Source organism: Calidris pugnax, unplaced genomic scaffold (genome assembly GCF_001431845.1).
Source record: "Calidris pugnax isolate Ruff unplaced genomic scaffold, ASM143184v1 scaffold24, whole genome shotgun sequence".
NCBI lineage: Eukaryota > Metazoa > Chordata > Aves > Charadriiformes > Scolopacidae > Calidris > Calidris pugnax.
The window spans coordinates 18,187,310-18,213,670 of record NW_015090922.1 but is presented as its reverse complement, the minus strand read 5'-3'; the positions used below and the strand labels follow the sequence as shown (position 1 = coordinate 18,213,670).

General features: G+C 38.8%; 1 protein-coding gene across 2 annotated transcripts in view; it reads right to left on the bottom strand.

The window, feature by feature from the left end:
• RMDN2 (regulator of microtubule dynamics 2) overlaps positions 1–26,361 on the bottom strand; it is a 51,699-nt gene that overhangs the window by 22,678 nt on the left and 2,660 nt on the right. The window contains exons 1-7 of one of the 2 annotated variants that reach the window (XM_014950453.1): positions 25,995–26,032; positions 25,424–25,890; positions 17,538–17,733; positions 16,486–16,588; positions 14,349–14,409; positions 3,454–3,529; positions 1,734–1,811 (exon numbers count right to left, since the gene is read on the bottom strand). In XM_014950453.1, coding sequence (XP_014805939.1) covers positions 1,734–1,811; positions 3,454–3,529; positions 14,349–14,409; positions 16,486–16,588; positions 17,538–17,733; positions 25,424–25,878 — 969 coding nt within the window. In that variant the 5' untranslated portion in view covers positions 25,879–25,890; positions 25,995–26,032. Of the gene's footprint in view, positions 1–1,733; positions 1,812–3,453; positions 3,530–14,348; positions 14,410–16,485; positions 16,589–17,537; positions 17,734–25,423; positions 25,891–25,994; positions 26,033–26,361 lie in introns of those variants that run through there. The other variant, XM_014950452.1, reaches the window with a different exon arrangement.

The following is a 26,361-nucleotide window of genomic DNA, read 5'->3' as shown; positions in this document are numbered from 1 at the left end:
TATTATTTTGTCATGACAGTCACAGAAGGCAAGAATTATTTACACACAAAAAAAAAAGAAGAAAAAGAGAAGTCAATCCTTAGGTATTTCAGTGGCTACATCTGTTTAGGTGGATTGTTTCACTTAATAAAAAGCAGGTCAGGTCACACCCTTAAATAAAGGCTAATCTGCGGCTTTAATGTTCAGTAAGGAAGTTCTGCACAGATGGTGCAAGTGTGGAACATGAGTTTGTAATGACACAGTGCAACAAATCACATGTATCACTCAGCCAGGAAGTGGTGACTGGCACTAAAATGAAACGAATGAAGAAACAGTGCAGTAAGAACAAAGTGAGGTATACTGAGATTACACATAAAGTTTCCAAAAGTGATAGCTCGAGTGAGAAATAAACCATGAAAAACATCTTTGAGTGTTTGACTTAAATGGAAGCTGCAGTCAGCAGCTGGACACAGCATGGTATAAAAGTGCTTAAGGAGTCACTGGTGAGAGAGATGCTCTTCAAAGGCAGGACAGCAAGCGCACTATAGGACAATCTTCAGCAACTCACTTTTGCATAGCTAATGCTGATATTCAAGAATACAGTGTGATGAAAAGCAAAATTAAAAGCTGTCTGAAAAAGTTGGTGTCGTTCCTTATTCAAATCAACTGAAAAAAAAATGGAGTTGCTGAAAGTTTTTCAAAAGTTTAGATATATGATCTGAAAAAACTACTGAAAAGATTGCTTTGCATTAAGTCTTATTGCAGATAAAGACAAAAGTCAAAGGCTGCAATGTACCACAGCAACCTCTTCTTTCCAGTTTGCAGGCACTTCGTAGTGACTAGCATTGGTAAGTAACTGGAGGAAAAAGGCAGGGCTGGAATTCACCGTGCATTAGCAGTTACTAGTCTGAGAAATCTCCCAGTGATCTTTTACAGCATGGGCTGTGCAAGAACATTTTCTTCTGATGAAAGATTCCTCACAGCACTAAAGATGAAGTAATAAGGTTAGCCACCTGAGCCATCAAAGATGAGGGCTTAAAAATAAGACAACTCTCATATTATAAGCACAGGCGTCATTTTTAAAAAAAAAAACACCAACCCAAACCAACAAACTTAATCAACAACTAAACTTCTAGACCAATTATTTTAATTTCTCATATATGAGTACTTACCACTATGTCATTAACACAATATTTAAAAACACTTCATAACACAAATTCTATCTCTTGCAAAACTTTCTGGTGAATTATAGATTTTTCTGCCTGCACCTTTGTTGTGACATTCTCTTGGAATTTACCAAGCTGGTATGGTGGCCTTGCTGCCACAGACATAATCCTGCAGCACGTAAGTGCCTTTATTCCCCATCCACAATTGAAGTTAACATTACCAAAAGGCTACGTTATCAGCCCAAGGTCACCCAGAAAGTTTGTGGCAGGACAAAGAACTGAAATCAACAGGTCACCTTTTCTCCCTTCCAAATATCAGTTACCTTTTTATTCAAATAACCAAAAAAGAAACCTGAACACAACAATGAGGGACATATAAGCACAGCTTACTTAATGTACATGACAAAAATGATCAACAGTTAACATCACACATGTGGAAGTTAATTCAGGGAATGTAAATATACTGCTTCATTTAGCTCAAAACATCTGCTTCAATAAACATGTACTTGAAGTTCCACTATTTCATTTCAAATGCATTATCATTTTTCAGTATGCTCAATTCATATATTAGATAAAAAAACAACTTACTGAATAGCACCATCGTCCGTTTAGGTAATATAAAAAAGGATCTTGAGGCTTAAGTTCAATTGCTTTGTCTAGGTGCTCCTATTAGAAAGAAAATCAGCATCACTTTAGATTTTTTTTGGCATGTGTGTTTACATTCTAAGAAGTTTGCTGCAAATCATAAATAAATTCAAAAATTTTCTTCTGCTGCAATTCTTTTCTAACAATCTAAACATATTTTAACTAGCAAACCCCTTCCTCGTGGAGGGAAACCACAAGCAAAATTATTTAGCAACTTTGGACACACTGTAAGAAGGCATGCTGTATTTAGAACGTGGGTAAGCAGCTCTGAAGTTCAACAAAATTACTCAAGAACTTTTGTCTTAAAAAGAAAACAACTTCAATTAAATTCATTTTATTTACAGTATTAGGAAACTGTCACGCACCAGATCAGTGAGAAAGCAACCGCTCTCTTTGATAAATCTTACATCCCAGCACCCATCACTGAGGCATAGTCTCTTCCACCTTGGAAGGTGACTGCCCAACGAAATGGTGCACGACACATATAATGTGATATCAGAAAATAAAATGCTTCTGTTTAGAGTGAAATCATTAAACCTAGAAAGTCTCTAATGAGATGCTTCTTTCAAAACCATTTCCATTACAGGTCATGACTATCTTTCTTTCTCTCTTTAATTTACTAAAGAAAGCTCTAATTTCTCAACCTGAGTTTGAAGAAAAAAGAAATATGTTATTTTACTCCTAGCTACCATTTGACTCTCAAAATAAATTTCAATTCCAAGGTTTCTTTTTTTTTTCCCCCCACATACCTCTGGTTTTCTAATTAAACCGGTAACTAAAATATGTGAATTATACAGATCTAAGAGCCTATTATTCTATTCTTTACTCCACAAACTATTCTGACAGGAGCTATGTTTTCATGCTACTATTTTCCCAAATCCTTAACATTCCCAAATGATTCACATGGATTTCAGTAATTACTTGTAAAGAGGAAAACCTCCCTGAAACGGCTACTGGTAACTCCTTAAACAACTGCAGCACTTGTGGCATTTGTTGTTCTCCCTTCGTTCCCAGCTCGTCTCGGTGCTTGGGGCTTAGCTCAGATGTAATTAATGCTCTCTCACAGGAGAGCTCCACGACATTCCAGCAGAGTGGATGTGACACATGGACACGATGTGACAAGGACCCATCCCGGGCATTCCCCGGGAAGTGGAACACATCTGCTGCCTCTCACTGACAACCAGAAAGGGGGGACACCGGCTTGGGGGGCAAGGGATGGAAAGCACCTAAGCAGTGCTGAGGACAAGCAGGGGGAGAGCAGCACACATAACACAAAGTGGTAACTCTAAAAAATGTAATTATCTGCAAAGACAGTGTTAAAACAAATATTACTTCTTAAGGGTGGCATGAAGGCTGACTGCAGAACTGTGTTAGTTCATTGCTTAACTTTTCATATGTTTTTATTTTCTAAATAAAATTGTTACTCCCTTTTCCTCCCCCCCTTGACTACAAAATAAAATAAAAATGTTAATGCTGTGCCCAAAATCCTACCTTAATTCTTGTATTTTCTAAGCATATAATCTAACTTTTTCACTTTAACATCAGCACCAAAGTAGACCCGTGAGGCTGAATTACTGTGCTGGAAAAATCTGTCTGTGACACTACATAAGGAAATAATTTAAAGGAATAGCTTTAAAAAACCCCAAACCCTACAAAAACATACCTTAAAGAGATAACCATTCCTGATTTTGTTTTGTACACTTTCAAACTGAGACATATAGCCACACATAATTGCAAACCTGAGAGGGGAAAAGAAAAACACACACACATACTTTTCATGATTTAAATAAACCTTTGAATCAAATTACAAAATATTTCAGTATCTAATTCACAGATTAACACCTGCTTTTCTTCCATCTCGATGGCTGGATAGAAGTTTGGCATGAGCTGTATATATTCAGGAGCAGACAAAAAACAAACCAAAAGAACAATGGAAACAAGAAGTCACACTGTTTGGGCTGTCAGGGAAGTGGAAAAAAAAAATTTCTACCATTTAGTTCAGAGTGTGACATTTCCAGAGCAGCTCCAGCATTGACAGCAGTTTAACTGGGCACAGTGCTCTGCGTTGCAATGCCCTGGGAATGTCAACACCATCAACCCTGGTACCCCACCCAGGAAGGCAGGTCCCTGGGGTCTGCTCAGCAGGAAGCTGTGCAGAAATCAAAAATCACTCACTGTCGTCTTCTACCCCTCTCAAGTACCGCGGTGTACTCCTGCTTTTAATATCTTTAAATCTTTATCTTTTAATATCTTTAAAAGTATTTCAAAACATACACACACATTCTGCTCTAACAGGATTGCTACTCCTATTGCTGGCTGCCTATTGCTAAGATTATTACTGCTATTATTATAAATCGGGGACACTGACAGAGAGAAAAGAAATGTGAGATTTACTTAAAATGTGTATTGCTAAGCAAGCATAGCTGAGAATATATTCAGAGGTCCCTAAAGATAAAGGTTTAGGTTCCCTAAGTAAAACTATTGTCTTACTGACACTCCATCTAAACTTCTATTGCTTTTTCTTTATCACTTCAACAGCTATAGAGCCTACTGTGCATAAGGAATTTCTTGAGCATGTCAATTGTACTTCCCTTGGATCTATTTTCATTGGTATTAAGACAACTTTGCATTTCTCTATGAAATTTAACAGAACCGCCAAAGATATATTTAAGCAGCATAAACTAATACAGATGATTTCTCTATATTTTTCCAAATTTTACTTTTGCATTAAACATTTTGCAATGCAATATCAAATTAAAACAAAAATCAATCCCAAAAGAAGGAAATCAAGCCGATAGGAAAACAAAAGAGTTATGCAAGAAACTGATGGAGTTAATTATGGTAACAGACCTGCGATCTGTATGGCACAACACAGTTTCGAAGCTTTACTAAACCTCAACTATCTTGAATTTCTTTATGTAATGTAATTATTCAAGCTCCAGTGAATCCTCATTAAAATGTCACTGCCAACATAACTAAATAAATTACTGCATTGCTCACGGTTACGTCTAATGGTTTTGAGTTAGAAATACTGATGCTACAGGTTATTGCATTTTTAGTTGGTAGTGTTCCCAGGTAAGGCATGTGAGCCAGCACACCAACAGTAGTCTGATCCAGCAGGAGCTCCAGACGGGCTGTCAAACACCATTGAGCAGGACGTATGTTGTGACCACTGTGCACTGAACAAAATCCGGCTCACGGCACCGCTACTTCTGACAGTTAAAGCTGCATTTCATATGGGAACCAGCTCAAACAGAGGGAAAAATCAAGGGGCGGGGGTCAGGAAAGTTCAGGTATTTAGAAAGAGGGGGAAGGTACCGAAAACTTTATTAGGCTTAAGTAACTCAGGCAACGTTTCCCCTATTCCCTTCACTCATTAAGTGCTAATCAGATAAACTCAGCATACCATAGCTAAACGGATTGCTGCTACAAAAGAAAACAATGAAAAGCGAACAAGCTAATCCAGCATCTTGCAGTATTTCCCTGTCTGTGCGTGACAAGAAAGAGGGCCTTAGTTTAAATCAGTTCAAAGAAAAACTTCTACTTAAAGCTCAAATCTCTGAGGAAGAAAATCCCAGTACAATTTTCAAAAAATGAAAAATAAGCTAACCCATTAACTTTAAATACTTTTTTTTTTCAAGGAAAAAATAATAATGTCTTTCATGTATTAGCCTCCTTTTCCTTTTTTTTTTCTTCTCTTTGATACTTTTGAAATGGGCTAGGCTGGCAATTGGCATAAATCAATGGTTTAATTTTTGGAGTTTTATGGCATTTCAGATGTTAACTTTGTTTCTAGAAAAAATAAAAAGGTGGGGTTTTCGCGAAAATAATTTTTAGGTGTTTTAATTAATTCTCAAAGAGCTTAAAAAGCAAAAGCAAACTTTATTTTCACTCATGCAAAGGGTAACGGACCCGCCGCCTCCCTCCCCGCGCCACCTGCCCCACCTGCCGGTGACACGGGGACACTGCAGGCAGCCGCAGCCCCGGGCCTTCCACCGCCACCTCGGGGGGCTGAAGGAGGATGGAGCCGGACTCTTTTCAGTGGTTCCCAGCGACAGGACGAGGGGCAACGGGCACAGGCTGGAACATGGGGAGTTCCACTCAAAAATAAGGAAGAACTTCTTTAGGGTGAGGGTGACAGAGCCCTGGAACAGGCTGCCCAGGGCGGTCGTGGAGTCCCCTTCTCTGGAGATTTTCAAGACCTGCCTGGATGCAGTCCTGAGTGATGTGCTCTGGGCAACCCTGCTTTGGCACAGGAGCTGGACTAGATGATCTCTAGAGGTCCCTTCCAACTCTGACAATTCCGTGATTCTGTGACTTTGTGTGCTGTTATAAAAATTATGGAGGGGAAATAATTAAACTATTATCACACAATAATGTGCAAATATCCTATGAAATGCATGGAAGGTACGTATCTTTTGTTAGAACAAGAAATAGTGGTTTTTCTTACAACCACTGCCTGCCTGAATGGCCTTCAAACACCGAGATTAGAATACCTTCACAGAGAGAAACGAAGAGAAAATTGTTCCAGCAAAGTGCTGCAAGGAAGTGACCCAACTGCTGAGCTAATGCTGCTCTTGGATAATGTAAAACACCAGTCACAGACGTGTTCATCTCAATAAACGAACGATCATAACCTCATGGAGACACAAACAGTACTTCAGTCAACATGCCAGGTGCAAGAAAAGATACTGAGAACACTGTAGAAGCATAGAGATTAATCATTCACAATTGATATTCCTTATCTAAGCACAAACCCAAGCAAATTAACTCAGTAATAAGTAAGTACCACGTCCCTTTGCTACAGATGTCACTGAAACTCAGACTTGCAAGAACTGGTAGTTGTCAGCGATGGATGCCAAGTGCCTACATGGTCCTCACATAGAGGGGTCCAGATCAAGGTGAATTAACATCTTCCTTTCTCCCGTTCCAGCATTTCTATACATACACTGACAAGATAGAACTGTAAGGTGCATACCTTGCCTGCTGCAAAAGGTAGAACAGCAGGTTGATCCAACCAGTTTATCAAGCATGTTTGCAAGCAACTTAAATTTTCATACCAAAAATAGAGAGAGATGCTATCCCACACTTAGACTCTGGCAACCACAGCTTATCCATTATGAGATGGATATACAAAAAAGATTTAAAGCTTCAAATCGAGATTAAGCCACATTAGGGCACTCAGATACAGCAAGTTTTACCTTTTCCCTGATAAATTTCACATGGCCAAAATCAGAAATAACATGCATCTTCCCAGGCTTGTTTCTCACTCTTCTATATCCCCTTCTACACATTCCAACTCCACCAAAACCCCTCTTATTTAACACAGACTTTGGAAATGTGTGGGTACAGGGCTTACATTCAGCAGTCTAGGTCTCTCTTTCAGCAGTCTAGTGTTAACAGGATAGTTTTTCTTAACTGTAATTGATATGACTTTGTGAATGGAAGGAGAGTTTGTGGTATTTACTAATACCAAAGAACTTAATTCACACCTATTTTTCACTCCCTCTTCTTCACTCAAGACATGCAAGGTAATATGAGCACCAGCTAATGAGCGGGTAACACGAGAGGCCGACTGAAAGGGCATTTCCATGCCAGTTCTAATTGCATTCTTGGGTCTCCCCATCTCTGCACAGCTCCGAGTCCTGTGCATCCCATCATATTTCTTTGCCATTGACTCCCTCACTCACCAGTTTCATGCACTTACATATTCTGACAGTCTCTGCAACGCAGCCAGACCCTCAGGCTTTCTTTTTAATCTGACTTCAATGAGATATAAAGTCCTACGCAGGGAGATTTTGCACCTTATATTCCTGTTTATGACTCTCTCACAGAGATCATAGTTTTGCACACTTAAAATTGTATTGCTTTCCTACCATGATGTGTCTATATAAATGCATCTCATATTAAGTTTCCATAGAAAAAGTGAAGTATCAGTTTGGTATCACCTTCCTCATGGCAGTGAGGGTATGGAAGCAGCGGCTAAGAATGTGAAAGACTGCCAATGTACAAAGCAAAATGCACCAAGGTGCAAAGTGAAGCCTTTAGATGGTTTTTTGTTCATGTTTTTTTTTTCCTGTTTGTTCTTTCTTTTTGTTCTTTCTTTTTTTTGTTCTTTTTGGAATACAACTTAGTCTACATTGTAGAAATTGGCAGAAATATAGTTTTTATATTAAAAATTTACCAGAGCACTGAAGCTGAGTTCCAGCGAAACATCAGATGTAGCACACATTTGTGTAGGTGAGGCTTGCAAAAGCACAGAAAACAGACCCGTATTTGGGGTAAAAAAAAGTCCACAAAAGTAAGGACATTAAAGAATTCTGGATTAATACATTATTGCAACACATACAATATACCAAAACAAGAAAAATTGCTGATGTTAATGCATATTCACACAAGTTCATGCGTAGAACATGTGGATGCCATGTCTGCATATCTGAGGCTCCACAACCTGCAACTGTGTTGAATTTCTGTCTCCCAGAAATTTAACTTTTATTTTTATAACAGACATTTTCAGTCATTATAGCTGCAAAAAACAACCTTGAAGAAATTAGCAGGATGTAGTCTTCACAAATGCGGAAAGAAAGTGAAACAGCTTTCAGAGATGGCAGCACACCACCACCACAACAAAACAACTCTCCTCTACAGCACCGTACCAGGGATCACTAGGCTGCCAGTGTTGTTTCCTCTGTGACCATTCTGACAAAAAGCTTGCAGTAAATAGGCTTTCTCTCATTGCAAGCCTACCTCCTTGGCACTCGCATGAGGATGCTGTGCAGTGTCTCACCAATGCACTGCTATTTCAAGAACCTTTTCCCAGGGGATGCATCATACTCCTCCTCAGAGGCTGGTCTACAGACCTGAGCTCAGTCCCTTGTGAAGGGCTACTGTCAGGTGGGTGCCAACATCTGCTACCTCCCTCCAGTGGGGAGGGAAACGGGCACTGAGAAGAAAGATCAACAGATGGAGAACTTGAAGAAGGGACCACAAATGCCCCGAGGCATTGCAACAACATTTCCGAATTGAAATACTCCATTGACCTGCCCTGTGGAAAAGAAAAAAAAAAAAAGCCACCCTCTCCCACTAGACTGTGATTTCTTTGGGATTTTTTTTGCACACAAAGCGACTTTTATTGTATCTAACCACTAACCCCAGCAACCACACAGCCCAAACGCAGGACTTCCCACGATTCTCTCATTTAAATGGTCTTGGGTTCTGGGTAATGGCAGAGAACCCGTTCAGACCTCCTCAAGCAACAAAACCCTTCCAAACATAAAAATTCACTCGTTTTGCAAAATAACTTGAAAGTGACGAGCTGTGAGGATACACAAGTATCATTTGGGAATCACTGCCCCACAAAAGGATGTTGTTTGAGGCTTAGTAAAGACAAGAAGATCTGCAACTAGCTGATGCCAACTTGTGCGTGTGAGTTCCTTCACAACTTGAATAATTTACACCAGCTGAACATAGCAACAAGTCACTTAGAATATTTACTCTGCCTCTCTTTAAGGTGGTCACACAAATAATAAAAGGTTACAGCTACATTTCTCCTTTCCAGTGTTTCCATTTACTTCAGTTTTTTAGAGGTCACAATTCAAAAAAATCTGAAAGTTTTTTGATCTCACTGGCAACTACAGTATTAAGTATGATCACATGTTTTCAAAAATCTGGATTCAGATACGAAAATTATTTGCAGCTGCAAAAGTTAATTACCAAAACGAACTGACTACTTCAAGATATTTTGCTGTGCTCTCTCTGCATGTATTTTATCAAATTTAATTTGAGGTTGAATATTGGTTACTTGTCAATATTCTGATCAGTAAGTTGCCCAGTTTTATTGTTGATATATTTTATGATACAGTTTTATAAAAAAACATAGGTGAGCTACTAAGAAGATATATGGCTTTTTTTGTTTTGTTATTAACTGAAGTAAATATGAAAAGTAAGGCAAGACAGCTGAACTCTGGGTCTACATTAGTAAGAGTTTGCTCATGAGACCATTTCACTGAATTCTTTTGGCAGAGTCAAAAGAGACGTTGTATTTCCCAAGGAGCTTAAAACACAAAAACCCCTGCTCAGGGTAAGGTATGTTTTTGCCAGTATAATTCAGCCGACACTAGGGCTTTACCGGAACAGTTATGTCAGTCAGGGTGTAACAAAAAAATATGTATGCAGTAAACACAGCTTTCAAGCAGTATGGATAAGCTTCAAAAAGAAACTTTCAAAGAGGTCTAAAGACCTAATACTTGCTTGACGTGGTGTACATTTTTAATGAAGAAAATTAAATCATAAAAAAGTGCCATGTTATAAAAAGTTCTAGAGAAGAATTATTAAGAGACAATATTCAAAAGTGCAGCAGCAAATAACCTTTGCAATGCAGAGGAATGGCAGGAAATAGTTTTAAAGACTAATTCAGCTCCACTGAGGTGTTCTCTACTGACTTAAAAATCCAAAAGTAACCCTAAAAGTGAAAAAAAGAGCACATGGCTAAGCTAGGGATATTGGATGGATATTAAAGAGATATAGATATATATATATATATCAGAACTAGATGGCATATTCAAAGATATATCTATCAGAAATGCTAAATACACACTGAATTGCAACTCATGAGAAACAGAAAGCAATAAGAAGAGGTTCTATGAATACAGCAGAAGAAAAAGAAACATAAATGAAAGTACCAAACAATTAGCAATGAGGAAAAGATGACAAAAGATGAAACTAACAAGGCTGAATCCAATTTCTTCTTTACTTATATTACCACTACCCTCCAATGGTTAACATTAAGTAGAGAGCAAGGAACAGGACCATGGAAAGAACAGGCCTATCATTTAATCCTCACTCATTTAGTAGGCCATAATATATTAAACAGTTTAACAGAACATTAGAAATAATGCATGAGTTGACAATATAGATACCAGCTATACCAAATATGAGTTAAAACCTCAGTTGTGCTGATCAGAAATGTCAAAATCCCTCAGAAATAAGAAAGTACAGATTAGAAGAAATCAACCAAAACTTGCCTTAGGCAAGGTCAGAATGCCAGCTTCCTCATCATAGCTAATACAGAATGAGATAACCTTTCATGAAAAAGGAGAAAATTGTCTAATGATCAGATGAGCTTATTTTACACAGGCTGAGATTATTTACCTCATACAGCTTAAGAAAATTTTATGTTGGCAGTGATCTTACAAGTAAGTACTTTGGTGTGAGACAGCATTGCCCTCACACTGAGCTTGCATTCGTGCTGAGTTTCTCATCTGTGTATCTACTCTCCAATTACAGCCAATGGAGACCCTGATCAATTCCCAGGATCCCTGCCTGGGCACAGGTGCCTACTGCCTCTGGAGATGCCCCAGGGTTTCTCACCACTTCCAGCTGCTGGCTCGGAAGACCCCCAAAAGTCCCATGTGATACCTGCCATGCCATGCAAATATCCTGGCATGTCAAAAGGCACATGTTGCCTATTAAACAGTCTTATCCATTTACGGTTTTAGTCAAAATTCTGTTTGTGTACAACTTTGAGAGCACAGTTTCTACAGGGAAGATTCCCCCAAGTTTTATTTCCTGTTTACTGGAATTAACATTTAAAATATGTTTAGATAAACTGGTTAAATGTGCATCAGCCAGACTCAAACAATCCAGATTTGACATACAGCTGACTACCAAAATCTCCTGGGTGATGTGGAAAGTCCCAGCAGAAGGGAAAAAGTTGGGAAAGGGAAAAGAGAAAAGGGAAAAGCTCATGGACAAACCAGCTTAACCTGAGAGCACTCATGATTCTTTAAGTGCAGAAGCATACAAAACAGTTAACGCAAGTTTGTCATAACAAACAGTATCAAACAAAAATATTTTTATTTTCTGGCAAGATAAACAAGCCTGGAATATTGGAGGAATACACAAATGGGTTTGACCTTAATATGGCCTTTGACTTTGTCCTACCTGATGTTTCTCAAATTCTAACCATGGAAATATCATTTCGATTAAATCACCTGTAGATGGTTACAGAACCAGCTTCATGTGAACCTAAGCATCATTACAGGTGTTCCACAATATTTTGTGCTGGGTCCATTATCTTCCAGTAATTTCAATAATGAAGAATGACTTCATTTAAAAAACCCACACACCACCACACTTTTAAAACAAAATTGTAATCTTGGAGGGGATGCAAGTATTTACAGACCCAAATGGCCTCAATAAACCTGAAAAATTGTCTAAAATCAACATGAAATCAATGAAATTTGTGTACAGTACTCTATCAAGGAAGAAAAAGAAATGTACAGTTACAAAACAAGTCCATTTGGTTGAGCAGCAGCACAGCAGAAAAAGACCTACTGGAACCACAAACTGAACGACAGTTGGCAGGCCAGACAAAAACACACAAATGTCTGGAGCATGGAAGTCCATTCTGCCCAGTGTTCAGAGCCTCATTTAGAGCTGCACAATCAGCACAGAGCATCACACTTTAAAAATTATGCATCGAGTCAGAAAGACTTCAGAAAAGGAAGACAAGCAGATAAAATATTTAGAAAAATATGATACCATTCTATTAAAATCTATGGTGTCCATCTACACCACTAAAAAGCCACCAGTTCAACAATAACTGATAAAACCCTCACATTCACTTGCAACCCAAGTACAAAAAGGGTGAAATCTGTAAACCATACAGAAATCCATTGCCTGTTACAAGAAGCAGTAGCTCACAAAACATAAGATTTTCCTCTTAAACCTCTCAAATAGGCTTTTTGAGCTAGCCTCTGGAACGTGTCTCCTTGCACTCATAATTCTTCCCTTGCTAGATGTGCCTGCCAGTACAGGATCTCACATCTGAAATCCAGCAGACCACCAACATCTCCCTCAACAACATGTAAGCTTTTATCAGCATAGGTTCTGCCAGTGAGGCTGTATTTGTACTAGGAGATTTTGTGAGTCTCACGGGCTGGGGAGGAAGGGAGGGGCAGGATTTGTGCTTGCCTGTGATTCTGTGCTTGTTTATCCACATGGCTCTAGCTGAGAGGGGCACACCAGCACTACCCTGAAGAAGTGACCATGGCCATGGTCAGGCAAACAGCAGAAATGGTTGTGAATCTCTGTCGGCAGGTGTTCAAGCTGTATGGGCTTCCAGTTACCATGTTCTGAGGACTGATGCTCAGATGATCCTCTTCTGTTAGTTTTCCTGACAGGGTGGCAACTTCCAGCTGGTAAGAATTAACAAGCAGCTGGGTAAGGCCAAAAGCAAAGGCTCCTATCTTAAACTGCCACATCATAGCCACCTGGGGCCTAGGCTTCACCTCCATGCAGCCATCATCATTATTTCCAAGACACTGGAAAGAGCAAACAAACGCAAATGTGTCTGTGATGGTGAAGCTTAGTCAAGATTCCTGCAGCACATCAGCTGTAGCACTGCTACAAAGCGGGTGCTTGGCACGAGTTGTTATAAACAGGAGGGGAAAAAGAATCACAGGAATATGGCAAGGCTCACAGGAACACAGCGTGGAACAATAACATAGCCATCTTTGAAGTTTAGGAGAGAGAGACCGAGCCAGAGAGTCACCTACTTAAATGAAAACATCTGTGTCTAATCAAGTATCTAAACCCAAGCTGGCTGACGTGTGCTCCCTTTACTGGCCATGCAGACCCTGTCAGCTGAACCTCAGGGGAAATGCATCGCACCCCAACACAAACAGGCAAAATGGACTCAGATGAGCTGCACTTCACAAGTGGCTACTACTTCTTTTTAGATTGTGAAGGGAGGCTGTGATAAAAGGATTTGGTTTAGACATGTAAAAGTGAAATCCCACCCTACGTGTGTACTGACTATACTAATGAAGACGACAGAAACCAAAATGGAAAAGCTAACAGCATTAGAAAAGAAATCAGGAGCTCAGTAAAATTGATTAATAAAATACTAAGGTGATGAACTATCAGCTAGAACTCAGCAGAATTATCTTTCACCTGATAATGTTGATTTGATAAAAAATATTTACATTTGAAAAGAATTTTTTAGTCCTGGCAAGGTCTACAAAATTCATCCAAGTGCCAAGCTTGGAGGAAATAGATATGATAAAACAAAAATGGAGAAGTTAATTGAAACTTCCATAGTCCTCTCATTGTCTATTTTTAATTATTAGAATTTAGATTACTGCAAGTAAAAGAAGGGACAAAATATGAGGTCAAATGACATTATTTTGCAAAGTGTTGAAAGAGGAGGTAAATGGAAAACTATGGCTTCTCTGTGCAATAATATACTGGTTTAAGCAAATATTGCCATCTACATTTCATGGTACCTACTGAGGTACGATTATTGAGTTGTTTCATGTGCTGTAGTAAATGCTTCACAGAATAATTCAATGTATTTTTAGCTGCAACTGATGATAATTGAGTTCCATAAAACTATGAAAAGCTATTAATGAATAATTTATGAAACTGATGTCAACTGCAGCATGATAAATGTAGCTTGCTGTGGGCACTATTTAGAGCCAAAGAGAGTTGAGGTTTTTTGGCTGGATTTGATAAATACACACAACTTTGCAAAAATGCACATTTTCTCAAACTTACCACTGGTGACTCTCAGCACTCCCAGCATCCAGCTGAACAGCCTTTTCAGCTACAATCTTTCCTGTAAATGGAATACAATATATTTAAGGATTTATTGTACCCTTCCATGTTTTAGACAACTCCCAAGAATGAATCAACCTGACGTGCACTAGCTGCAAAGAAAAAAGCGCTTCCTGCTCCTGTGAACATTTAGATGGACAATTTATCATCCTGCTTTTACAACCCCATACATATATCTATATAAATATGTCCATATATATATGGGTGCAACTTTAGTACTTTATCTTAAAATCCAATTCAGATGCAGCTAAATCAGGGAAGGATTGGATTGAACTGCCAAAGGAGGCCGCGTTGTCTCTAAGACTGAAGACCCTTAAAAGCAGGTTAGAGAAGCACCTGTCAGAAGAACCAGCAAAGCTGTTTCCTGCCTTGGGTATGGGAACGAACTAGATGAATTTCCTTTCCAGCACAGACTTCCATTAAGTTCCACTTTTAACTGAATAAAGATGACAGTAGGTGATTTGATCAAACCCACGCTCACAGTAAGAAGTTGAGATGAGATGCCTGCTGTTTGCAAACTCTCAGCTGCAACAAATTAAGCCACACTGACATTTCTGTATTGCAAGTTAACTTCGTAAAAACAAAGAACAGCATACACGGTTCTCCAATACAGTGGAATGAAAAAAAACATGAAACTACTGCCAGCTCCCCCGCAGTTTCAATCCCTCTGCACCACTTCCAAAAACTGAGATGAAAAAGGCTGCCGCCACCCACCACATCATAAGAATCAGCCAAACTAGGCTGGTTACTCAACACCTAAGACCCAGTTTCATTCCATCACTCTTTATCTGTCTTTGTCTTTTGCTATGCCATTATCTTTCATCAACTGAAGCTACATGTAGTCACTGGTAAAAGCAAAGGATCCAACAACAGAGCTTACTGTTGTAATTCAGTTTGTGTCATAGTTCTCACTGCACTGGGGGATCTCCCTACAAAGAAATCAAGCTGTTACTAAAGCAAAGATCGCCTCAATTAAGTAGCTAAGATGTGCAAGTCTTCCTGAGTATTTAGGTGACCAAAGGATAGGGACAAGGACCTTGGACAAGCTGAGGTTGACTATGGAATACTTAATGACAGCACAAAGGCATGAGACTGCCTTTAAAGATAACAATGGGCAGCCAAAACTGCTTTGCCAGTGATGTTGTCACTGCTGACAGAACAAAAAGTAGAAAATGGGGAAAGAGTCACAAAATACAAAATAAACTGAACTTGGAATATACTTAGAAAACGTGAATTTGGTGCAGCAAAAAAGGGAGAGGCAATGGAGGAAGCAAGGGGAGAGAGAGAGAGAAGTATTCGCAGATACAGGTAAAAAGGATTGCAGGAACAGGGTATAGACTGGAGGAGAGGGACACAGGTAGAGCAGATGTAGGTTTATTGTAATAAAGAGAAGGCAGCCCCAAAATAAGAAGGGTAATGTAAACTGTACCTCTAGACAATATGCATGCAGACAGTGAAAGAAAGGGCAATGTTTTTTAAAAGCAACAAAGAAAAAGTGCTGGGAAGAAGAAAATCAGAACCTTGTTGAGATTAAGCTGTCAAACAGGACACATGGGGAGAGATGCCTGGAAGGAACATCAGTTGTCACACATGACTTCTGTTTCTGGTCAACAATTTTTCTAGATTCACAGTTTCACCCCCAACATCACCATAAAAGAGGCTGCTGATACGCAGCAGCGCTGCTTTGCCACAGGAAAGCAGAAAAACAAACCTTGAATTTGCCTTCACATTTATTCCTCTCACTCTCCCAAAGATATAATTAAGAAACTGTGCTGACAGCATTCTGTATCCATCTGATTCTTTACAAAACACCGAATTTTGTCACCATCCAGAGTTAACAATCTTCAACTGCGACCCACAATACTTCCTCTTCACCAATTTTTGATCTCTCCAGTGAGGAAAACTGGGCTGAAGTTGCATACCATGGCAGTTCATTGTGCAAAATGTTATTATTACAATACAAATGCTCCCACTTATTTGACTGGAAATTGTTTGGATTGGAAAACTTAACCAAAGTTCTCAGCATGTTTCACTTCATTCAAATGGCATTTTACATAAAAATTTTGCCTCTGCTTACCATCAGTAACGTATCTCCTCTTCTCCTCAGCGTCAGTAGTCATCTCAAACAGATCTCCATAAGCGCGTGCAAGTCTCCAAAGAAAGTCCACACAGTTTTCATACTGAAATTAGAGGACAGATAGGCAATTAAACTGATCAGAATGTGATTTAAACAGTTTCCTTTCATAATGCTTAAAGCAGGTTATCAGAACGTGGCATAAATCTTTGGTTATTTTACATCTTTCTATACTACTTTTAGTTTATGTGAGAACCAGATGACCAATTTTTCACAACCAAAGCAGAAGGCTACTTTTGGAAATACCCCTGGCTGTCTAAAGAGGTTTTATTTCATAAATCAGTTTTAAAGTTCTTTTATTATTAAAAAAAAATAAAAAGGCAATCCAGTAAAGTAAAACAGATCCCTGAATGATGTGATGTATGCTTTATTTAGGTATGCCATAAGCACCACACTCACTCACAACTGGTATCTCATCTACCTTCCTGGGTATTTCAATATGCAAATGAAAATATAATCAGAACTGATGTTTGCCAAATCAGAAGAAACTGATACACTCAATTAAGCACTGCACATCAAGCCACTTTAAAATTTTATCTGGAGTTGCGTATGTGCACAGTAAAGTCACAGGAAAAATTCACATGAAGTGTACCAGAAAAATACAAGCAGATTATAGGCTTGTACTTCCATTTTTTGAGAACACTTGATGTGGTTACTACGTAATTCCACAGGACTTCTTCACATAGAGCATTCTAAAATCAGCAAAAGTATAATTTACATAGAAAAAGCCCTGATCTTTCTTTGTTGCATGCATCAAGCAATGCCTCAAAGTTATTAAGCCTGGATGGGATATAAAATAATAAAACTTCTATGCTTACCCAACAGGAATACTGACACCACCTTGAAATATTTCTTTTTCACTGTATTTTAAAAATACACGTGAAATTTCATCTTCCATTCCTGTGTGCATTTTAATGCTTGTATTAAAGAAGTTCTCAAAAGCAGTGCAAATCATAAGTTAACAGCAACATAATATGAAGTTTACCCATTAATACCTCATTGTCTTTTTCAAGCAGCAGTCTGAAGCTCTCCTTTTTATCATCCTCTGAACCCTTGTGCAAATTGTCCACCTTCTGCAGAAGATTAAATAACTCTTCTTCTTCTGCTGATTTCACAATGGCATCAGGCGATTTCATACATCTCTTCTCATCCTCAGAGTCTCCTTCAGAATCAGTATGAGCTGTAAGATAACTAAATCACAGAAAATAATAATTATCTTTTCTAAAAATATTGGTAAAGCACTGTTACATTCAAATGCAAAAATTTTGGTGCACAATTTCTTCCAGTTGTCCTAACTTGAAGGAGTTGTATTTGTGGTATCAAGTTTTTTATTATTATTATTACAAAACCTTTATCTTCAAAGGGACAGCACAATAATATTCCAAACATAACAGCCAAGTAATTGCACGGTCCTGCTGCCTAATATCACATTTAAAAATGCAGATACATATTAGAAACACATGTATCCTTCTGTTTCAAATGCAGAACACACTAAATCATTAATGTTATTAAGACATGCTCTGTAATCTTGAATAGGCCTCTTCAACTCTTTGCTTCCTTTTTTTTTTAAATGATCTTGCTAACCAAAACTTAAGTGCTATAAGAATCACATACAATGTTTTGTTAAACACTTGTAAGATCTAAATATAAGCAGTAACATCCCTGTTATCAATTCCTTCACTTATTTCTTTTGAACATTCTGAAGGTCAGAATATCTGAAACTGGGGAAGAGCTTATATGAATTCATTATGCTCAGTGCACAAGTACTCAGCACAAGGCAATCAAGGACAAAGAAATATTTACAAAAGCCATAAATACCATGCAGAGATAAGCAGGTGGCCTTACTGTCCAAAGTGCTGAGCATAAATTAGGGTCTCCAATTTCACACAGGAGCATGGTTTTTATGCTTATATAGGAGGCATCGTTTTTAAAAAGCAGCTTTTTGCTTATGTACTAAAAATGTACAGAAAAGCCTAATCTTCTGCATTTCTACTTTTGAAAATATTGGTCTGACGAAAAATAATAATGTAAAAGTATTAGCTCCCCGCTTCAGAGATTTTTAAAATGGTAATTCGGAGCAGAAAAAGCAGGAAATGTACTATATACATGAAGCAACTGAATAATTTAAGTAGGTCATGACAGTCAAAATATATAAAATCCATTTTTTCCAGAAACATAACCGGTATAGAATGTTAGCAATATAAATGGAGGTTAATAATCATGGCTATTAAATATTCTGTTTTCAGTACATTGCTTTTGGAAGTGACCAGAACTAAAACACGAGCAGACACACAGCCTGTAAATGAACAAGCTACAGAAGTGCTAGATGTGACATGACAGTTTCACTGCAAAATTAACACGGCGATATGGGAAAGAGTAGTCAAAAATACATTCGTATAAAACAAGACATACATAAACCATGCGCACGTGTTCAAACTCAAAAAACAACTTGGAGCAGAACAGAGATGGGAAGCTTCATATATTTCTACAGATTTGTTTTACATAATCTTGATGACGCTGAAGTTGATGATGCATTCTGTGTTGCATCCTGCAGAGTCTTTAATTGGAAGCCACCGAACATTTATTTTGGCTTTCTGAAGCATCTTTAAAAACAGAGCATCTTGTTCTTTCATAGTTACCTTGAAGTGAGTGCAGAGCTACATCGCATATAGCCTGCATTTGTAAGAGCACTAACTTGACCAAAAGTGCAAGGGATTAGGTGGGAGGGAGGCATCTTTTAGCTCCAATACATAACCCTATGATGTGAAGTATGTTTGGAAAGTACCTTTCCTCACATGGTTTGGATGTGCACTCTCCCCCCCCCAATTAAATGATAAATGCACAGACGGTTTGTGCAATTACTGACCTAAAATAAGGGCACTTTATAATATAGAGTAGCAACAACTAGGCAGTAAAGGCAATTTCAAATTCCCATACAATACTGCAACCACAACATTCCTTAGTTACAGGAATTTGGGCAATGCATTAAATGCTGCCTAAGCAGCATATGGAAGTATGGAATCAGTGTTTGGAAATCAATGTTGATGTAAGTTTTAACTTCGCTGCATAAACATCTGCTAAAACTTCTATGATCACTAGTGTTCCAATGTTAGAAAACAGACAAAAGTGGTTTTCAGAAAAACTTCACTATCCTAGCAAAAAATATAAAGGCCAAGGCTGGGCTGACAGCCAAGCCCTGTCACTCCAAACAAGCACAACAGAGATTTCCAGCAGCAGCGTATCAAACTGTCATGGCCAAACATCAAATTCATATGACATCAGATAAGTCACATGAGAATATTCACTGAGAGACTCAAATGGACAAAGTGTGAAATAGGTCACTATCTAACAGATGATGTGAACCCAAAAAGAGCTAATTATGAAATATGATGCAAGAATAATCTTTTAAGATCGGACCATACTGCATCTATTCTTTCCTCATCCCACTTCTCTAACAGAAACATGGTCCCTGGGCCACATTTATGCTGAGAAACAGCAGAGAGAACAGGTCATTTCTTCCCCTCTCTCTCTCATAGCCCCCTTCCTATGAAATTCTCTCCTACCTCCTCTTTATCTGCTTTTTGAATCCTCGAAGAATTTAAATGTGGAGCAGACCATCTTAAATTTTGATGAGAATGCCATAAATTTCAATTTACTTGTTGACTGCATGCTTTAAAGAAGGCAAAACAATACCTATAATACCACCTGTGAGAAGTGAAAAACACCAGACACCAGTAAGTAACTTCTTTCAGTGTCAGGCAATGCCAGTAATTCTCTGGGGACTGGAACAAACCATACAGCCCTGTGCCTGCTGACACAGATGAGATGACACTGATCTACACTAAGGGTCAGGAGTTTCTACACAACCACCAGAGAAGGATGCCATTCTCAAAATGCTTAAAATCTTCTCCAAGTTTGGTTTGAAGTGAACAGTGTTTTTCATGGAAAGGACACAAGTTAAATGTTCTGACACCAAAATGTCCAAGGGAGTGCAAACAATTGCTAGTGCTTAAGACTGGGCATGCTAGGTACCCCTGAGATGCATCAACATTCCTCTAAATTTTTCCTTTATTTTCTCAGAAAAGTAATTTCCTAGTGCCTTCAGAGAGTCCTCTCTTCCTTCTCTCTTCTTCTTTGGCTCCAGAGCTGACGTTGCCACCTCCCAGCATTTTCCACAGGAAAAGCACCAAGGTGACAGCCAAGGGCTTCATGACTTATTTGTGCTGAGTTCCACCTCACTCGTCACACACCCCAGACTAACTCCCACATTGCTCAAGAGTCACAGGGGTAAAATAACAGCAAGGTAATTTAATCAAGTATAAAACACTAAATATCACTTCAAACATTGTTGCAAACTAGGCATAAAGAATATTTTTCTGTTTTGTTTCTGATGACATTCTTTCTCTTACTAGCTGTCTGATCCTTATCATAACTGAAATGTTTTAAGCATGAAAACATAACATGTTAAGAAGGCAATACAGACTTCTAAAAAATAAGCAGCTAGGGTTTTTTGTAAAAACTTGGGTCAGCTATACTTTACCAATTTGAACTGAAGACAGTTTTATTACAAGATAGGAAGTCCTTCCAGATACTTAAGGACAAAATAAGAATGTAACAGATATTATTGGCATAAAACTATGTTAAAAAGAGCTTGATAACTGACTTCAACAAAGCAGCTAGCAGGCTTATATGTTTATTCATTCTAGAAAAGCACATTATGAAGATCAATACTATTTCAAAACCCCACAGTACTAGCACCAACAGAAGCAGACATTCTTTTTAACACATTTTAAGAACTCCCAAGAGTCTAAGGGCTGATGACACTAATCGAAAAGGGAAATTCACCAAAAAAAAAGAGGAAGAGTCCCTATGGTTTGTTTCAAAAAGATTTCATATAATAACACTGGCATTTGCAATTTTACCTGGTATTTTCCTGCAAGAGGTTTTATCAAATGATAAACAGAAAAGTATTTACATGTGCTAAACAGATTGACCAATATTAGAGAAAATGGAAGAACTTTAAAAATGTCTACAGTCAGTGCCAACTTGTTTTCACCTTTATTACCAATAGATGTTATGTAAAAGATAAAAACATTGGTAAGAATGTGAGGAGCAATGATCAACTAACAGGACTCAGCTGGATCACAAAGGACTGTTCAAAGTTCAAAGGACAAACAGAAACTGTGCTGGAGACTCACCACACTGCGGTGAAGCTGCTCAGTAAATCCACACACCTAGTACTGCATTAAGGAAAAACTGCGCTACATGACATAAAACACCACCGTGGTGCCAACTCACTTTGCTGGTTCAAAAACTGTGTTGGATTGCCTGTAAATTGGCAGACAGTGGGCCTAACCAGGTGTCATCTGTTCACAACACTTCAGCTTTTAGACAGATCAAGTATCATCTGTTGTCTCCCTGCCAGCTTAAAAAAAACCAACAAGCTAATACAAACACTGTCTCATCCACTCCAGTTAATTCAATAGAAAAGTGATTATATGTCACAGACTTATCTGGATCAAATTTGCACTGTATGACCCAGCAGAGTGCATATGCATCAGTAATGATAAGCAGCTTTCAAGGAAAAGTTTGGCAAACCCCATTCTTAGGTCAACTGAGGGTTGCATTGAAAACAAATGGGCAGCAAAAATAAATGAAGCAATCATAAGTGAAGTGATACTCAGAAGCAGGCAAGGGAAATGTTTCTTCCCGCTCAATATTTAAACAACTTCAAGGAATAATTATAAATAAAACATCTGTAGGAAAAGGATTTACTGCAGTGAATCTTTCTGGTAACCGATGCCAAATGTGATTTGAAAAGCTTGGATGCCAGGCCAGCTGAAGAGTGATGCCAAACATGACACTGATGTCAATGGTTCATCACTGCTGTATCAGGGAGGAAACAGCTTTAAAACCACAAAGAGGAGAATGAGATGACACTCTCCAACCCAGGTGATCATCAAGACACAATTTATTGTATTTGTAAATGAATGAGTGCTTGTTGCACATTCTCAAATGTTAAAGTTTGAGGTTTTCACTAGTAAATGATGGACACTGAAACACACTACTAAGAATAGAATACAGAAAAGCACAGACTACAAACCTTGGCTCTTGACTATTCAGTCAATGTCCCATCCATTCACTGTATTCTCCACTCAGGCTGTTATTATGTAAAAATGTATCTCATTTATTAAAAAGCATGGGATATTTTTCCACTTAGGGAAACACATAATTTTTTAAAGGCAAAATAGAAAGCTTCGCTTCCCAAGGTGTTGAAAACCAACAGTGACATTGAGAATATGACCAGAGTAGATCAAAGCAGTGAGGATCCTATCAGAGACCGCCAGCTTCAAATACTTTATGGAAAAAACAGGCAGTATTAAAAGGTATTCTGGAAGAAGTTTACAATTCTGAAACCAATGTAGTCATCCAGCACAAGTCCATAAAAACTTTAAGATTATTTTATCTGTCAATTCCCAGCATCTACCCATTTGTCAGTTAAAACCAGAGGAGATCAAGGCAAGCAAAATCCAATCTTCTGGATCATGAAAATACTGCTGTGGCAGTGAAACACGTTGCATGTACTTTAGGTAAGATACAGAAAGTGAAAAAATGTTCAATCTGTAACAAAGAGAAAAACTCTGGATCATGAAAATACTGCTGTGGCAGTGAAACACGTTGCATGTACTTTAGGTAAGATACAGAAAGTGAAAAAAAGTTTTTCTCTTTGTTACAGATTGAACAATCTCTCAACTGCACGAATTAGCAACTGAATGCATGACCGTGTGTGGAATTCACCGCAGAACAGGATAAAACAATGCACGTGGTGTTATACCTAGAGCACATGAAGTGGTGATGCACATTAACTGGGGAAAAAAAAAATATTGTTATTGTCTCTCATGGCAAACTCTCACAGAACATGCCCCACTGTCATTAAAGTTACATGAGACCTCAGAAAAAGCTATATAAGTTGCAACTGTACACACATTAGTATTAACAACCTATTTCAATTTGCAAGGGAAAGAAAAACAAATGCAGAAAGAAAATTACTTAAATGAAATAAAATTATCTTAAATTTAGAGAAGGTATGAAAAACAAGCACATCAAGTACAAGGTGTCAGTAGGAAAAAACCACCTCCTTTCAGAAGGGATTAAAAATAGCATTGGAAATGCACATACCCAAATGACTAACGCTATCTATAACCTTGAATTATCTTCCTTCCTTCTGACTGTATACAAATACTTGTCAGAGAAGGCCTCTCCTAAGGACACAGTCAAAGCTCCTGCACACTATAATCATTTGTATTGGATCATCTCATCAGCTTCTTCATCACACAGAAGAACATGAACACAAGTTTCCTTGGTTAGTTCTCAAACAGCAATGCAGCTCTCCTGACCAGAAAATGGGATCTTCTCAAATGTCAGGTGTGGAATAATCCCTATACTGTGGCTGTGAAGCTGATGATTCATAAACTGGTCCTTTAGCATTATCTACATCTCCAAGTATTTTACACATAACATAAAGGCCTCTGCAAACCAACTAATGGATAAAACAATCTGAGAAACTAATAGACCTGAGATGTTTCTACAGCATATGAAGGGTGGAACGTCTTTGAATATCCCTACCATTACCAAATACTTAAAATAAAGAAGAAAAAAAAAATAGAGAACTGGTTCATAATAGAACTGACAGATCTCAATATATGTTAACAAAATGTAAGACTTGTGTAGCGTTTGGGCTGGGATGCCACACAAAAGGAAATTCTGCCCACAGGAACTGAAAATTAATGTGAAGGAGCTCTTAAAAAATACAGTTTAATTGATTACTATATGCAGCATGTTGCCGTCTTCAGAATATTACAGTTAACTAATACATCTTTAAAGAAAAAAATGTGATTTAAGATAGGCAATTTACAGCCAACGCTAGTAGGCTGTAATTTGCTGCCTACACAAGTATGTGTAACACTCTGAGGAGACAGTTCAAAAAACTCAGTTGTTATAAAGATACCCTTATTAAATTGCACTTAAGTATCTAATCTGATTATATCAAAACAAAGTTGCAATTACAGGAAAGTAATGTCATCATCATTTTTCCATTACTACTGGAGGGTAACTTAGGTAACATATGCAAAGACAAAAAAAATAGTCCTTCTCTTGGACTTGAGGTGCATCTGATCCTTCAGCACATTCCTCAACTCACACATATAAAACATACCATTAACCACAATGGGACTACAAGATGTGATCAAAACTAGGAACTTTCTACCTTACTGAGTCAGTACCCTAAATTTCTCATGATTACTTTTTAAGCCACCAGAAAGTATATACAACAGCAAATATATATAAACATACTGCTATTTGTACATGTTCCATTTGGACATAGCTTACCTAGCATGTAATACTTTTAGGCAGAATGATGTAATACTAATCTTTAAGGTCCATAGAAGACAACTATCATGAAAAGCACAAGAGCATTCATACAGTTTGAACTAACTCTGTCAGAGACATGACAAGACTGCCTTCTAACTAGAAGCACTTTTAGAATCACACCATTATGGTGAACTTGGCCTCTTATTGCGTAGCCATATAGCAATACTGCACCAGATTGTTACCAAATGCACCCTTAAAAATCTGTATTATGCTTGGCATGAAGCCAAGTTCAGGCACAGGACATTCAAAGATGGTCACCCAGAGTTTTTTCTGATCTAAAAAATACTACTCAGAACTTTTGGTTTTCTCTCCCTCCCCTGAATATAGAGAAATACAAAATATATATAAAAGTTTAAAAGGGCTCCTGTTTACAACACGAAGTTTCGTATAGGTTATGACGCAATTTGCAGTGTATGTGTACTGTACTATATCCAAAATATCATTGACTCACCCTCCTTCACTTTCGGCCTCCTCAGAGCTGGTAGTTTCTGTTGCACCAGGAGCTGTCTCGGCTTTTCTCCGCTTGGTTGCTCTGTGTGATGGGCTAACTCGCTGAACATCTCCCTTCCCCTGAAGCTCAATTCGAACAAGCTCTTCAAGCTTTGGAATAGCTTCCTTCAGAAACTTCACCTCTCTCTTCAGCTCGTCCACACTCACTAGCAAGCCATTCAATTTTTCTAGTATCTGCAGTTGCCTTCCATGTAAAACCATTACTGCTCCTTGCTCATTAGAAGCTTCATTTTGCAAGCCCACAGAACTAAGCCTGTTACCTACATTTACCAATGCAGGTACGTGCACAGCTGTGCCGGGTTTTCGGATCTTATGGTACCAAATCAGCATCAGGCTTATCCCAGCAGTCCCTGCCATTACGCCAAGTATTAGTCCTTTATTTTCGAAGGGCGACATCTCTGCGCTCTCCTAAAATTGTGAGACAACAATAACAGTCGGAGTTAAAGTTATGTTTTCCCCACTCTACCCCAACGACTTCTCTTTTAAGTCACCGGAGTGCGGGCCAGACTAACCGGCACAGGCTGCAGACACCGAGTCCCGGTGCAAGCCCCGCCGGTTCGGCGATGGGCGGCGGGGAGCAGGGAGCACACGGGGACGGGATGGGCTGGGGGGGCTGAGGGGCACGCACTTCTGCACCGACACCTGCGCTGCCTTCGCTTCTAACCCCATCTCGGGGTTTTTATTAATTTGTTGGGTTTTTTTTTAATGAGAGAAACCTACAGAACCGGATTTTCCGCAGCCGCACAGCGGCAGGAAGGCAGCCGTCAGGCCGTAGCCTCCCGCAGGGGTGTCTCCCCGCCGCGCCGCAGGGCTGCCGGACCCCCCCACCGCCTGCCCGCGGGGGACCGCCCGTCCCACAGCCCGCCCCAGCCCCGGCCG